Genomic DNA, 16617 nt, shown 5'->3' on the forward strand with positions numbered 1-16617 from the left:
TATTTATGCACATGCTTCATTGAACATCTGTCTCTTCTACTAAGCTATAAGCTGTGATGGTCAAGCTCCTTTCAAGCACCAGCTACAGTGCTTGTACATTTACCGAATGTGAAACTCATTTCTTCAAATTGATTCTAACTCGCAGCAACCCTACAGGACAGACAGAACTGCCCCATAGCATTTCTGGACTGCAATCTTTACAGAAGCAAAAAGTCACATCTTTCTCCCAGTGGTGGTGAGTCCACCACCAGGGCTCCTTTTATTAAATACAGGCATTCGATGTTTTAATTTTATTTTTTGTTCAGTTTTAATTTTAAAGAAAAGAGGAGAAGCACATTGATGCAAAAAGAAAGAAAAAAACTGGAGACTCGGTGTCGGGACTGGCCTGGACTGACGCCACAACACCAGGGCAAAGAGGCATGTGGTAGAGCGATGGGGGAGCAGAGCAGGGAGCTCCCGAGAGAGTGCAAAGGATAGACGCTGGGGCCAGAGTGTGGCACCCCATCGGACTGGACTGGAGGACGTGACTAGAAGTCAAAAATCACACCTTGATCTATATACCGGTTTTTCTTTCTTTTCTTTTTGTTTGTTTTTTTCTTTCTTTTCTAAATTAAAATTTTTTTTCTTTTTTAAAAAACTTAACTTATTCTTTTACGGTTCATTGGTTTTCTTTTTTGTTGTCATCATTGTGTTCTCACTTGTCGCTTTGTCTTGCTACGCCTTGTTTTTTCGTGTATACTACTCTCTCTGCAGATCTATCTAGGTAAGATAGGCTGGATGAGCAGTCTGGAGGAGAAAACAACAGGACCGATAGTTCCAGGGGGACATGGGAGAGGAGGAGGTGGGGGTAAGGAGGTGGTGTTGACCAACCCAAGGACAAGGGAGCAACAAGTGATCCAAAATTAGTGGCGAGGGTGTGAGAGGTCTAGTAGGGATTGGTCAAGGGCAATTTAACCGAAAAAAATTACTGAAACCCAAATGAAGGTTGAGCATAAGAGTGGGACAAGAGGAAAATAAAAGGAAACAGAGGAAAGAACTAGGAGACAAAGGTTATTTATAGAGGACTACATATAGGCATGTACATATGGAAATATATTTATATAGGATGGTAGGGAAATAGATCTACGTGCATATATATTTAGGCAGCAGATGGACATTGGACTTCCACTCAAGTACTCCCTCAATGCAAGAACACTTTGTTCTAGTAAATTGGCATTCCATGATGCACACCTTCCCGACAAGATGGCCGAAGACAAATGTGTGCATAAGCAAATGTAGTGAAGAAAGCTGATGGTGCTCAGCTATCAAAAGTTATAGCATCTGGAGTCTTAAAGGCTTGCAGGTAAACAAGCAGACATCTACTTCAGAAGCATCAAAGCCCACATGGAAGAAGCACGCCAGCCTGTGTGACCATGAGGTATAGTAGGGACCAGGTATCAGACATCAAAGAACAAAAAAATCGTATCAGTGGGTGCCCACCTTCCCTATATGATCACCGAAGACAAACGCGTCCATAAGTAAATGTGGTGAAGAAAGCCAATGGTGCCCAGCTATCAAAAGATTATAGAGTCTAAGGTCTCAAAGGCTTGAAGGGAAACAAGCAGCCATCTAACTGAGAAGCAACAAAGCCCACATGGAAGAAGTACACCAGCTTGTGTGACCACAAGGTGTCGAAGGGATCAGGTATGAGGCATCAAAGAACAAAAAATCATGAGGGTGAGTGCAGAGTGGAGACCCAAAACCCAAGTGTAGGCAACTGGACACCCCCTTACTGAAGGGTTGCGGGGAGGAGACGAGTCAGTCAGGGTGGAAGGTAGCAACGATGAAACATACAACTTTCCTCTAGTTCTTAAATGCCTTGATTCCTCCCCCCACTAACATGATCCCAATTCTACCCTACAAATCGGGCTAGACCACAGGATGTACATTGGTACAGATAGGAACTGGAAACACAGGAAATCCAGGACAGATGACCCCTTCAGGACCAGTGGTGAGAGTGGCAATACCTGGAGGGTGGAGAGAATGTGGGGCAGAAAGGGGGAACTGATTACAAGGATCTACATATAACCTCCTCCCTGGGGGATGGACAACAGAGAAATGGGTGAAGGAGACTTTGGACAGTGTAAGATATGACAAAATAATAATAATTTATGAATTATGGAGGGTTCATGAGGGAGGGGGAGGAGAGGAGGAAAAATGAGGAGCTATTATTAGGGGCTCAAGTGGAAAGCAAATGTTTTGAGAATGATGGCGGCAATGAATGTACAGTTGTGCTTGACATAATGGATGTATGTATGGATTGTGATAAAAATCGTACGAGCCCCCAATAAAATGATTTTTTAAATTACAATGTAGAAATATAATAAATCAGTGTAACTTCATTTAAAAAAAAAGAAAAAAAATTCTATAACAGCGCTACTTCATTCACAGTAAGAGGTATGCATACTTCCAGCCTCCCATTGATTCAAATGAGGAAGCTGGGTGACACATAAACATAGATCATTCTCTCACATATTCCTAAAGAATTATCATATGTAAACTTAAATTATTATATGCCTACAGAAAGCAAACACAGAAAGGTAACATAGGTGAGTGAAGTAACTGGATTTAAGAACAGAAGCACCAAAAATAATTTATAAATTATCAAGGGTTCACGAGGGAGGGGGGAACAGGGAGGGAGGGAAAAAAATGAAGACCTGATGCCAAGGGCGTAAGTGGAGAGCAAATGTTTTGAGAATGATGAGGGCAATGAATGTACAGATGTGCTTTACACAACTGATGTATGTCTGGATTGTGATAAGAGTTGTCTGAGCCCCTAATAAAACGATTAAAGAAAAAAATAAATAAATGAAATCATTGGCTAAGAAAAAATAAATGTTTAGAAAATGATAATGGCAATATACGTACAAATATGCCTTATACAATTGATATATGGAATGTTGTAAGAGCCCCCAATAAAATGATTAAACAAACAACAACAACAAAAGCACAAACATTATGATAAACAATAAAAGAACATCTGGCCTCAATATCCAAATACAATAGTAAACTGTAGAAATGACAACAAACCATGACACTCATGCCCCATCTAAGCAGAGCTGGCTACTACCCACTCACAGCTTCAACCATCGCCAAAACAAATAGTAATGGCAAAAGTGGAATCCAGGTTTTTGAAAATATGTTAAATAATTCAAATATATTTTACAATCTTGTATAGGTCAAATAAAATTCACCTGCAGACCAAAATGACGCTACCAATTTGCAGATTATTCTAATACATTCATTTTACTTAATGATTTGCAATAAACAATATACCATAATATACAAGGCTTACGAGAGTTCCTGGGAAAATGGAATTAAAAGCTAATGGAAATTTTTCCATAAACTTATTGAAGCTTCCTGGTAGAATGTCAAAGAACAAAAAACACTGATTTGATATCAAGGATAGCCTTTAACCACACCTTCAAGCTAACATTCTCCTGACTACCACCCCTTTGCACCACCAAGATTTTTTAAGTTGTTTTTCTTTGATCTTTGAAAAAGTTAGACAGGAGACACTGAGAAGCACTTGGTAGTAAAAAAAGAAAGACGTATTTGAATCAAGTCCAAAGCCTGGCTCTGTCACTTACTAGCAATGCATTCTAAGGCAAGTTACTTCACTCACCATCCCTTTACCCTCTGCAAACACCAGTTGCTATCAAGTCAATTTCCAAGGCTGATTTTTTGAAAGCAGATCACTAGGTCTCTCTTAGGTACCTACATAGACTCAAACCTTCAACCTTTTGGTTATCAGCTGAGTGCACTACCACTGGACTCTATATAGTAAGAATATCATGTCTTCATCGTATAGCCTCTTTGAGATAGAATTAAGTAAGATTATAATACCAAACATCCAACATAGTATCTAAGCTGAATCCAATAAATGTATATTGTAAAGAAACTTAAAGAGCAGAGAAACTCAAATACTTATTCTACTCTCCTATAGGGCCGCTGACCATGAGTCAGAATCAACAGTGGTTTTGTTGTTGTTGTTGTTGTTGGTTTTGGGCAAAGATGTAAATAGCAAAAAGCAAACCCATTACCATAGGGTGATTTTCCAGTGACCCTGTAGGACAGAGTGGAACTGCCCCATAAGCTTTCCAAGACTGTAAACCTACACAGCAGCAGATTGCCACATCTTTCTCCTGCATGGCTGGTGGCTTCAAACTGCCAACCAGACCTTCCCATGAGAACGCAAGCTCTCCACCACTGGGTCTCCAGGGTCTAAGAAAGGGTTGAGTACTGTTTAGGGTATGAATTACACATTCTGAACCTCAAACTGGTGAGGGGCTTTACTTGACAGACACAAAGCATGCCTAAGTGAGTTGATGCCGACTCATAACCATCTGACAGGTCTTTGCAACAAAGACCCAGAGCAAAAACCATAATGTGAAGGGCTGGGGTGGTGCGGGAGTGCAGAGTGGAGGCCCAAATCCAATCTGTAAGCAATTGGACATCCCCTTACAGAAGGGTTGTGGGAAGAAGACGGACCAGTCAGGGTGTAGTATAGCACCAATGAAACATACAGCTTTCCTCTGGTTCTTTAATGCTTCTCCCTGCCCACCCCACTAACATGACTCTAATTCTACCTTACAAATCTGGCTAGACCAGAGCATGTACATGGGAATGGCTAAGAGTTAGAAACATAGGGAATACAGGACAGATAAACTCCTCGGGACCAATACTGAGGGTAGCCATACTAGGAGGGGAAGGGGAGAGTGGGGAGAAAAGGGGAACTGATCACACTGACCTAACTACAACCCCCTCCCAGGGGGATGGACAACAGACAAGGGGATAAAGGGAGACATCGGACAGTGCAAGACATGAAAAAATAATAATTTCTAAATGATCAAGGATTCATGCGGGCGGGAGGGAAGGAGGGAATGAGGGAGGCAGGGGGGAAAAATGAGCAACTGATACCAAGGGCTCTAGTAGAAAGAAAATGCTTTGAAAACTATGATGGCAACATATGTACAAATGTGCTCGACACAATGGGTGTATGTATGGATTGTAATAAGAGCTGATGAGCCCCCAATAAAATTTAAATTTTTTTAAGAAAAAAAAAAGAAACCTATAGGACAGGGTAGAACTGCCCATGGATTTCTGAAAAACTGCAACTCTTCACAGGAACAGAAAGCCTCATCTTTCTCCTGAGGAGCCGCTGGTGGTTTCAAACTATGCCACCAGGCTCCTCTTGATTTTTGATAATCCACCTAATTTTTTTTACTAATAAAAGCATTTATATAACTGGTTAAACTAATCCAAACATAAATAAGCTGTCAATATACAAAAAGGCAAAATGTGAACAAAAGGCTTTATTCAGATAATTTATGCCAGAATCAAATAGAAGCAAAGAGGAAGTCTTATCTAAAGTACCAATGAAGATTCCTTCTTTTCTTTCACAATGCAGATGGCTAGATCACAATTGCAATGTAAGTGTAAAAGTATCTTCATAAAAGCTTATTAGTAGCACAATTAGATGGAGTCATCCAGTGGTACTAAAAATAAAATCTAACGATCCTTAAAACCCCCTCCCTAATTCACAAAAAATGATTCCCTTTATCCTGGACAAGACGCACTAATAAATACAAGCAACTTCTCTAAAACATCAGCATACCTGCTTGTCCTATTTGGCTGAGGCAACTGTTCAATGACCTGACTGATGGAACCACATGTGTCCAGATGAGAAGAATCCATAGGCTCTGGAAAAATAACTGGATGTGAGCGCACATACAAAAAGAAACATGAACATTTACCATGAAACTTTAATACAAAATCGTAAATGTACACAATACCAATGTACTCAGCTACATTACGTCGACATCTTGACTGCCTACTAATGCACCTCGATATTACACTACCCTTCCTTATGTATATTCACCATCACCACAGCCGGCTCCAACATGAACATCTGAAAATGCAAAAGGCACCGACAGTTCTTTAAAGACCTCACCTGAAGGCTTGCTTTCTTTCAAATGTTCATTCAACCCACTATTGTTGTCTCCTTGTTCTCCTCCAGCTGTCTGTTCAGGATTGGACACAGCATCCTAAACAACGCACATTAAGTAAACTCCATTACATACCAGATAGTCCAAAACATGACCCAAGTCTTGTGAACATGTTGACACTTTTTCTCCCCAACTTTATACAAAAGATAGTGATCTCCTACATGCTGATGTTGGCTGGTTGGTCTAGATCGGAAGGAAAAAAAGAAACCTGCGCAAACAAGGTGCGACTCACCAACACAGGGCTCTCTTTGTGTGTCTGTAGATGAGGAAGGTGCCTGGAGAGCACACTGAAGTGAGACCCAGAATCATCTTCCAGAGGCTGACTTTCAGGCTGAGAATCTTCAATGATCAGGCAGGGAGTATCTTGCTGCGAGAAATCGGAATCCAGCTGACTTCCAGTGGGGTCCATCTGCTCCCCTGGAACGGGACAACAAAAGATCAGTGCTGAGTTAACCTATGAGCCTTCCTCATGTAGCCTGGGCTTGCTTAATGGAGCAGAAGTGAAAGACCTGGAGAAGCGGGACAAGTCCAGGGCGCCTCCAATTTGAACATTGGGCTCCAAATCTCTGCAAGCGCTTCCTTACCACGCTGCGTGTCCTCGGTATTTACACTCAGCTGGCCTGTCCCTCCCTCCCTCTCCTTTTCCATCACCTTCACGTAGGCTTCCTCTCCTTCCTAACCTTTTCTTTCCCCGCACCTTTTTCTCACCCCCACAACTCTCCCGAGGTCCTTCGGCCGCCTCTCCGGACCCCAGAACGCGGCTGTATAATCTCTGGTCTCCAGATTCCCGGTGGCCCTTGCTACACGCTTCCTCGAGACCACCCCGCCTTCCCAGCCACGGCTACCCCACCCCCTCCTCAGGCCCCTCCAACCCCTTCCCCGTCACCGCCGCCATGCTTGCCACCCCGCCCCCTCCGGTCAGCGCTCCCTGCAGACACCACACACTTGCCCTTAGAGCCGACCCTGCCCCCCCTTTCACCCAATCGTACCAGGCATCCCGGCGGGAAGTCCCTCGAGCTTAAGCTAGAGGTTCGTGCTCGCCCCCCAGGTCCCTCCAGCTCGCTCCCCGGGTCGTCGCTGCCTCTACGGCCGCCACCAGCCGCGAACTCCCCCTTTTCCCGTCACGTCACGCGGCATCGGCTCGCCCATTCGCTGCTGCTGCCCGCCACTCAGGAAGCCCTACATGTGATTGGTCAGTGCGGCTGAGTGCCCCGCCCCACGCAAGAAAAAGCACGGCGGCGCGTTTCCATGGCAGCATGGACGTTGCAGGCCCTCCCCTTCGTACAGCTAGAGAATGACAGTATCCTTGAACCGAAGGGACCTTGAAAGGGTGTGAAATATCTTCCTCGACCTCTAGAAGCTACTGGATTTACCACTGCTCAGACATGAGCATCTACTGGCTTTCAGTCGTTCATTTGCAAAAGCCCCTTCTGTTGACACAAGAGGTACCAGCTTTCTGATAAAGGGGACAAGAAGATTAAGGCTGATACTTTGGTGAAACCTTAAAGAAAGAGGAGACCTTGGGGTTTTTATGTTTCAAGCAGCTTCCTTTTTGTGCACTTTTACCTGAATCTAAGGGCCTCATATTACATCTGTCGATTCTTTTTTTTCCCTACATTATCTGATGGTCCCAAAAGTCATATTTCTTGGTATTATTTTGTTCATATGCAGTCTGGAATAAATTCCAAGCTTCATGTTTGTTTATAGTTACCCTATTTTTCTTTTTAATTGTTGTAAATAAGGTGAAGACTTGCGGAGCCAATAGTCAGTTTAATAGTCGATTCATACACATTTAGTTTCATCTCAATTGTCATCCCCTCCATGTAACAGCATGTGCCCTTCCTCCTTCAGTTTCCAGTTTCCATCCCTCCCTCCTTCCTAACCCTCTGAACTTGGGTAAACGATACCTTTTAGATCTTAAATGATGGGTTTTTCTTTTTCTTCTTCCTTTTTTTTTTTAGGGTTGTACATTTTATTGGAAATCTTAAATATTCTTTAGACAGGAGACATCTTCAAATAAGGCTCTTGTATGGCCTACACAGAAAACCAGCTTTTTGGATTGGTGGAGGAGAATGCAGGGGGCCAGTTGGCTCAAAGGATCCCCTCACGATGCTCTTCAGCCAGTTGATCAGCTTTTGCTACACTTTCCCCACTAAGTCCCAACCTACAGAAGGCCTGCTCGGGAACCTGGTCACTTTCGCCTGCCGAAATCCTTTGATGGTCTCCTTCTGGGGCACCAGCTTCCCCATGTGGCCAGAGAAGACCTCAGCAACCGGGAATGGCTAAGAGTAGAATCGCTGGATTTTCTGTGTCTGGGACACAGTCAGAAAGTTCTTCCACACCCAAGATAGCCAGGAGCTCCTGGAGGGACGTGTGGTCCTGCAGGACCTTCTGCACCCCACGGGAAACATAATGCTCATTGCCAACAAGGCTGGGATCCATGATGCCACAGGTGGAATCCGGAGGATCCACAGCTGGATAGATGCCCAGCTCAGTGATAGCACAGGACAGCCCAGTGGGAGCACCCACATGGGCAAAGGCAGTGGCAGGAACAGAGTCAGTTAAGTCATCAGTGGGCATGTAGATAGCCCACACAGAGGGGATCGATCCCTTCTTGGTGGTGGTGATTCTTTACAGCATGGTACCCATATCAGTGGCCAGAGTAGGCTGGTAACCCACAACCCAATAAGACTGACACCTCTGAGCCAGCCTGGGTGAAATGAAAGATGTTATCACTAAACAGCAACACATCTTGACCTTCTGCCTCTCCGAAGTATTCAGCCACAGTCAGTGCGGTCAAAGCTACTCAGGCACAAGCACCAGGTGGTGTATTCACTTGCCCATACACCTGTGTGAGCTAGGAGGTAGCAACTTTCATCTTGGTAAGCCATTGCCCTTACAAATCCTCTCACCAATATAGCAAAAAACAGATTAACCACCAGGGGCTTGGCTGCGTTGTTGATTAACTCCATGATTAGCACCACCTTGCCAACTCCAACACCCTTGGCACAGGGAACCAGCAGATCTACAACCTTGATACCTGCAATTTCCTGCGCTCAGCACTCATCTCCACAAACTCAGGTGCCTCAGCATGAATGGGAGCAAAATATCAACAGGTTCTCCAAGGATATTCCTGATATTCTGCCTAAGGTCTCAGGATGGGTGCACCAGAACCCAGAACTTTCTGGCCTCTGACCAAGCCTTCAGTACCATCCATAATAATGATCCTTACTGTGCTCTCACCCAAATGCTAGGCCACCTCCAAAACTCCTGGCGTTGCCGCCTTGCATTTCCGGGGTATTTAGGATGAGGGTGGGGAGAGCAGTCCCTCATCGAAGTGGACATCCACGAGGGAGCCAATGACTGCCACGATGCACAAGGTGGTGGTGCCTGCATTTGGTGAAGAAGTTTGCGCCACATAGATGTTGCCTGGCTGGAGTGCCATGGCATGGCCCTGCATCAAGAGCTGGGCTTTCGGCAGACACAGTGAAGGGCTGAGGCCCCAGAGGCCAATGCAGCAGCCAGCCAACCCCCAACATGGCAGAGTCTGGGTGGTGACTCGGTTCTTCTAACATGAGGGTGGGTTCAGTTGCTGACATGTAGGATAACCATAGGTCATAGTCTTGGGGATCCCATCAGTCTCTATCCAACTGATAAGACCAGTCTCTTTTCTGATTTTGAATTCTTTTCATGAAATTGCAGTCCATGGAGACTGCAGCCCTAGACCTATTTTGTGCGTCCCTTTAAGAGACTTGAGCACCAGGATTTTCAAATTCTGTGCTGAACGGAACAGCTGCCAATGCCTCCTAACTAGATGACCTCAAAGTCCCCGCCAAACCCTGAGGTTCTATTATGCTAATTGTGGTGCCAGGGTCTTCTAGAGGGTAGAGCCGCTGGGACAAGTATTAATGAACAAGGCTCCCGGAGGAATTTTTTTTAATTAAGTAGTGGTTGGATTAGAGTGGGACGCTACCCAGAGCAGCTGTCAACTGGGAAAGTACCAAGTATCAACACCAAACTCATGGCCATCAAGTCAATTCCAACTCATAGTAACCCAACAGAACACAGTAGAACTGCCTCCATAAAGTTCCCAAGGCTGTACTCTTTTTCTTTCTTTCTAATTGTAGTTTGGGTGAAAGTTTACAGAGCAAGTTAGTTTCCCATTCAACAATTTTATGCACTTATTTTCCTTCATAATATTAGAAGGTTGTAATCTTTTATTTTAATCATTATATTGGGGGCTCATACAGCTCTTATCACAATTCATACATCCACCCATTGTGTCAAGAACATTTGTTGTCATCATCATTCTCAAAACATTTGCTTTCTACTTGAGCTCTTGGTATCAGCTTCTCATTTATTCTTCTTCCATCTTCCCACCCACCCGACCTCATGAAGCCTTGATAATTTATATATACATTTCATGTCTTACACTGACCAATGTCTCCCTTTACCCCCTTGCATGTTATCCATCCCCCTGATAGATCATTGTGATCGGTTCCACCTTTCTCCCCACACCTTTCCCTTACCCTACTGGTATGGCTACTCTCAATATTGGTCCTGAGGGATTTATCTGTCCTGGATTCCCTGTGTTTCCAGCTCTTATGTGTACCCATGTATATGCTCTGGTCTAGCCGGATTTGTAGAATTGGGGTCATGATAGTAGGACAGTGGGGGGGGGCATTAAAGATCTAGAGGAAAATTGGATGTTTCATCGGTGCTATTCTGCACCCTGACCAGCTAGTCTCCTCCCCGTGACCCTCTGTAAGGGGATGTCCAATTGCCTACAGTTGGGCTTTGGGTCTCTACTCCACACTACCCCTTATTCACAATTACATGATTTTTTTGTTCTGGGTCTTTGATGCCTGATACCTGATCCTTTCAATACCTCATGATCACACAGGCTGGTATGCTTTGTCTAACACAGGCTTTGTTGCTTCTCAGCTAGGATGGCAGCTTGTTTATCTTCAAGCCTTTAAGATCCCAGATGCTCTATCTTTTGCTAGCCAGGCACCATCAGCTTTCATCACCACATTTGCTATGCACTCACTTTGTCTACAGCGATCATGTCGGGAAGGTGAGCATCAAGGAATGCCAGGTTAATAGAACAAAGTGTTCTTGCATTGAGGGAGTACTTGAGGAGAGGCCCAATGTCCATGTGCTACCTTAATAATAAACCTATAAACATATGTACATTAATCTATTCCCCCATAAAGGTTGTAATCTCTGTAGAAGCTGGCTGCTACATCTTTCTTCCAAGGAGTGAATCACTGGTAGATGTTAAAAGCCAACCTTTCAGTTGGTCACCCAGTGCTTAACCACTGTGCCAGCAGGGCATAAATATCATGCCCAACATAGTACAAAGTAGGCACTCAATAGGAGTTCGTTTGTACTCTCTGTCAGTGGTTCAGAATTATTAGGCATAGCCCAGTCAAGATGCTCCACTCTGTATATCCCTGTGTTATCATTTGATGTATGGTAAAATGAGGTGAGGATCCTTACCAAATAATCTTCTACATACTGCTATATATTACAGTGATTATATACTCTAACCAAAAATCCAAGGATATGGACAGAGTACATATCATTTATCAGGAAACCAAATGATCTATTGCATTGGGCAAAGTTGCTGCACAAGCCCTCTTTAAAGTGTTGAAGAGCCAGGACTAAGGTGTGCCTTCTCCAGGCTTTGGTATTTTCCATTGCCTCACATGCATCTGAAAGTTGGACAATGGATAAAGAAGACTGAAGAAGAATCAATGCGTTTAATTAGGGTGCTGGTAAAGATTATTGAAAGCACTACAGACTGTCAGAAAAAGAAAAATCTTGTCTTGGAAAAGCCAGAGATTCCTTGGCAGAAAGAATGGTTATCTCACATACTTTGAAGCATGTTATCAGGAGAAACCAGGTCCTGGAAAAGGACCTCATACTTGATAAAGTAGAAGGTAAACCAAAAAGAGGGTGTCAATTGAAGGATTCAGGGTGCAGGGGTGGAGTCTAGGCTGTCAATCTGGAGATAGCCAATGAGGCTTTGGTGGGCATGGCCTTCTCCTGAGGATTCTGGGAAATCTCGGACCTCCTCCTTGGAGGTGAGAAACACTTCTCTCTCTCTGCCACTTCCTGGGAGACATTGCAGAAGACAAGACACATGGACGCAACCAGACCTCGGAAGCCAGAGAAGCCACAGAGAGACCCCTGACAGCGCTGAGATGCTTATAACACCACTGGACCCAAAGGTTTTCCACTCACTGGCTTGTGGATCATCCTGCATTTGGCTTCATTGCATGTTTTTCGTGAGTCTGAAGAGGACTTCATAGATTGGTATCGGTGGGCTAATATCAGACTTAGGGCCTTGGACTGGACTGGGTTGGGATGTTTTCTCAATGTTCAGTTGCTCTTGTACATAAACCTCTTCCTTATATGTGTGTCTGTGTGTGTGTGTGTGTGTGTGTGTGTGTGTGTGTGTCTATGAATTAGTTTCTTCAGTCCACCCGGACTAACACACCCTTGATGTGATGGATTGATGTATTGGCTGCAACAATAGGTTCAAATGTAACAATTGTAAAGGTAGTGCAGGGACCGGCAGTATTTCATTCTACTGAACATAGGCTATGCACCAGCTGAAGGGCACCTAAGAACAACAACAATGCGAACAAAGGATGGACTCTTTGAAATGAAACTGTCCTGAAAAATATAGAATCTGTGCTCGCCAAAACTACAGTTTCAAAAATGTTTTCTGGTTGCCCTTGAGTTAGTTCCAAAGCATAGTGACTACGTACAATAGAACAAAACACCACTTGGTCCAGACGATTGTTCTTATGTTTGAGCCCATTGTTGCAGCCACTGTGTCAATCCATCCTGTAGGGCACGAGGAGTCCTGGTGGTATAGCAGGTTATGTGCCGGGCCCTTAACCACAGGGCCAGCAGTTCAAATCCACCTGGCCCTTCATGTGAGGAAATTGAGTGTCTACTCTTGTGAACTACACTCTCGGAAATGTTTTATGAGTAGAGTATAAAGTAGAATATAGCACACTGAGGCACATTCCAAATCTTTATCATAAAATCATTGCTCATTGACTTCTCTCTTCCTTCACAGCTAATGCTACAAAATGTCAGTGTAACCAAATACAATTATTTCCAAAAGGGTCAGATCAGATCAATATTAAGACAATAACTTAACTAGACAAGGTTGACAAAGTAAGTTCATCTATTCAGTTGGTGGGGGCACAATTAACCAGGTCCTGTTCTAGACAAATCTTAACCCCCAATCAAAAAAAAATTACCCCAAAGTCATTATGTTTTGCTCTTCTTCTAAACCTCATGGCAGCTTGTTCCTTTCTCAAGCAAGACACAGACCAACCTTGAGGATGTGATTTTTTAAAATGCATGTGTTTGTCAAAACACATAGGCTAAACACTAAAAGCGTAACTTTTCTGTACTTATATTAAACTAAAGTAGACATGACTAAAAATAAATAGATAAACAAGTGGGCCTGAGCCTTTCCCATTACTAAATAAAACAAGAGTTTAAAATAAACTGAAGAAAAACTGTGAATTCCTTGGTAGGCAGTGTGGCAATTAAGTTAATCATTAAATTACCCAGAACGATCAGAAAATACAAGCAGAATGGTAACTCATAGAGGCTGTTACTGATTGCAGTAAAGTGAGCCAAGAGCCCTACTGAATTCCAGGCTGCAAAGGCCTATCAGCAAACAGCACTTCTGCCACCACAAGAGTCTCTTTATGTAAGCCATCTCTGACAGAAATCCCATCTACCTTGACAGAACTCCGAGAAGAGAAAGAAATTCCAATAGACCTTACGTTAACTCACTTTAAACTTTAACAAATCTCATGGTCATTAATTTTTCTTCTGATCCTTTAACTAAATCCTTGGTTCTCAAGTGTACACTTGTTGCCTCTCATCCTGTCATTAGTCGTTATCTTTAAAACCTGCATAGACTCTCTTAAAATTGAGATGATCTCATTTTGTCCCATAATTCCATAATATATTTCAAACAAAAAAAAGACTTGCTTTTTCGGAAATCTCCTCAGACTTCTCTAAGCATAAGAATCTTAACAATGTGAACGGCCTTGCTATCAGACAGAATTACAAAGTTGATCTGGGGGGCCGGCCCCAACACCAACTACTAAGTGGACACCTGCCCCTCCCCTCAGAAGAATTTATTTCAAAGGACGGCACTGAATCTGCAGCTCGGGGAGAGGGACATATCTGATCAGAGCACACGGGAGCGGATGAAGGGGGAGGAGGAGAGAGTGGAGCACATCATGGTCCACCAGGTCAGGAGGTCAAGGTTCCCAATTAGAGCAGCCAGTCCACAGAGAGGACCACATGGCCGGGCCTACTATGAGACATGATGCCCCTCACTGACCCATAGCCCTACAGGGGACAACACTGGAGACACAGTGAGGGAATTGTACCCTATAGGATCCCGCCATCCCGAGGCAAAACATCAAGGGGGTGCAACAGAACAGCAAGAGAATGAGCGGTGAGGTCCCCAGAGAATGTTGAAGGTGTACTTTGGGGCCAGGGTGTGGTGCCCCAACAGACTGAACTGGAAAACACTCTTAAAGGCCAACAAACAATCCTTGAACTAACTACAAGTTTTTCTTATTGTGTTTTGTTTTTGTCATTGGTTTATTATTGTTGTTTTGTTGTATATTGTTGCTTGGTTTTGCTCTGTCTTGCTTTTGTACATGTTATTATCTCCACAGGTCTGTCTAAATACGATAGGCTGGATGAACAATTGGAGGAGAAAACAATGGGACTGATAGTTCCGTGGGGACATGGGAGACGGGGAGGTGGGGAGAAAGGTAGTGGTGTTAATAAACCCAGGGACAAGGGAACAACAAGCAATCCAAATTGGTGGTGAGGAGGGTGTGGGAGGCCTGGTTGGGCATGATCAAGGGTAATGTAACTAAGAGGAATTGCTGAAACCCTGTTGGGGACTGAGCATGATAGTGGGACAGGAGGAAAGTCAAAGGAAATAGAGGAAAAAGCTGGGAGGCAAAGGGCATTTATAGAGGTCTAGACAAAGACATGTACATATGCAAATATATATATGAGGATGGGGAAATAGATCTATGTGCCTATATTTATAGGTTTAGTATTAAGATGGCAGAAGGACATTGGGCCTCTACTTAAGTACTCCCTCAATGCAAGAATACTTTCTTATATTAAATTGGCATTCTATGATGCTCACCCTCCGGACACAACCGCTGAAGACAAAACAGGTGAATAAGCAAATGTGGTGAAGAAAGCTGATGGTGCCCGGTTATCAAAAGATATACCATCCGGGGTCCTAAAGGCTTGAAGGTAAACAAGTGGCCATCTAGCTCAGAAGCAACAAAGCCCACATGGAAGAAGCACACCAGCCTATGTGCCCACGAGGTGCTGAAGGGATCAGTTATCAGGCATCAAAGAACAAAAAAAATCATATCATTGTGTGCTCAGCTCCCTGATATGACCACTGAAGACAAATGGGTGCATAAGCAAATGTGGTGAAGAAAACTGATGGTGCCAGGCTATCAAAAGATATAGCGTCTGGGGTCTTAAAGGCTTGAAGGTAAACAAGCGGCCATCTAGCTCAGAAGCAACAAAGCCCACATGGAAGAAGCACACCAGCCTGTGCGATCACAAGGTGTCAAGGGATCAGATATCAGGCATCATCAGAACAAAAAAAATCTTACGATAGTGAATGAGTGGGGGAGTTCAGAGTAGAGACCCAAAGCCCATTTGTAGGCCACTGTACATCCCCTTAGAGAAGGTTCTTGGGAGGAGACAAGACAGTCAGGGTGCGATGCAGCATCAATGAAAAATACAACTTTCCTCTAGTTCTCAAGTGCTTCCTCTCCCCCCCTCCCACTGTCATGGTCCGAATCCCACCTTGCAAGTCTCACTAGACCAGAGGATGTACACTGGTACTGTGGGATACAGAAGGATTTCTCCCAAGCTGTCTCCCCCAAATTTATGCCAGACAGCTGCTTGGGAATGACTATACTTGGCGGTCATCAGAACTAGGTCAGGGGCTATTCTCCCTGAGAGCTATCAACTATCCAGAGCAAGTAGTCACCACTGTTTATCCCATAACAAATAGGGCCCACTCCCTTCTGATAAGGATAGTAGTTGTCTGTTTCCTTGTAGGAGACCCCAGAGAGGTCAAACCCGCCCAAGGATGACCAAGGTTAAGCCGCCATCTTGAATCTAGGGTCCGCCCATCTTGTCACATGTATACCCCCAATACCTCTTCCTATTGCGTGTATGTCCCTAGACCACCCCTCTCTCATTGCTGTATTACCTATAGGACAGCCCCTTCCAGTTAGGGGGCTTGCATGTCCCCAGAGAATATAAAAGGGGCCTGGGATACCATTAAACTCTCTCTCTCTCCCTCCATGTGGACCATCAAGTGGGGCAGAAGTGAGCATGCTACCATGAATTGTGACTGACTCCCACTTATTTCAATACTTCACTTCTATCTCTCATGCTCTCTATAACTTTACTATAATCTTTACTTATTATCGCCATACAATTGCGCCTACCGGACCCATAATGA

At 44.0% G+C, this 16617-nt stretch overlaps 1 protein-coding gene and 1 pseudogene across 2 annotated transcripts in view; both read right to left on the bottom strand.

The window, feature by feature from the left end:
* TP53BP1 (tumor protein p53 binding protein 1) overlaps positions 1-7172 on the bottom strand; it is an 82267-nt gene extending 75095 nt beyond the window's left edge. For both annotated transcript variants that reach the window (XM_075532177.1, XM_075532176.1), the window contains exons 1-4: positions 7037-7172; positions 6280-6464; positions 5993-6086; positions 5657-5741 (exon numbers count right to left, since the gene is read on the bottom strand). In XM_075532177.1, the coding sequence (XP_075388292.1) occupies positions 5657-5741; positions 5993-6086; positions 6280-6464; positions 7037-7043 (371 nt within the window). In that variant the 5' untranslated portion in view covers positions 7044-7172. The remainder of the gene's footprint in view (positions 1-5656; positions 5742-5992; positions 6087-6279; positions 6465-7036) is intronic.
* Positions 7173-8138: 966 nt separating this feature from the next.
* LOC142426739 (ATP synthase F(1) complex catalytic subunit beta, mitochondrial pseudogene) lies at positions 8139-9492 on the bottom strand (annotated as a pseudogene).
* Positions 9493-16617: the final 7125 nt, after the last annotated feature.

Source organism: Tenrec ecaudatus, chromosome 14 (assembly GCF_050624435.1).
Source record: "Tenrec ecaudatus isolate mTenEca1 chromosome 14, mTenEca1.hap1, whole genome shotgun sequence".
NCBI classification, from domain to species: Eukaryota; Metazoa; Chordata; class Mammalia; order Afrosoricida; family Tenrecidae; genus Tenrec; species Tenrec ecaudatus.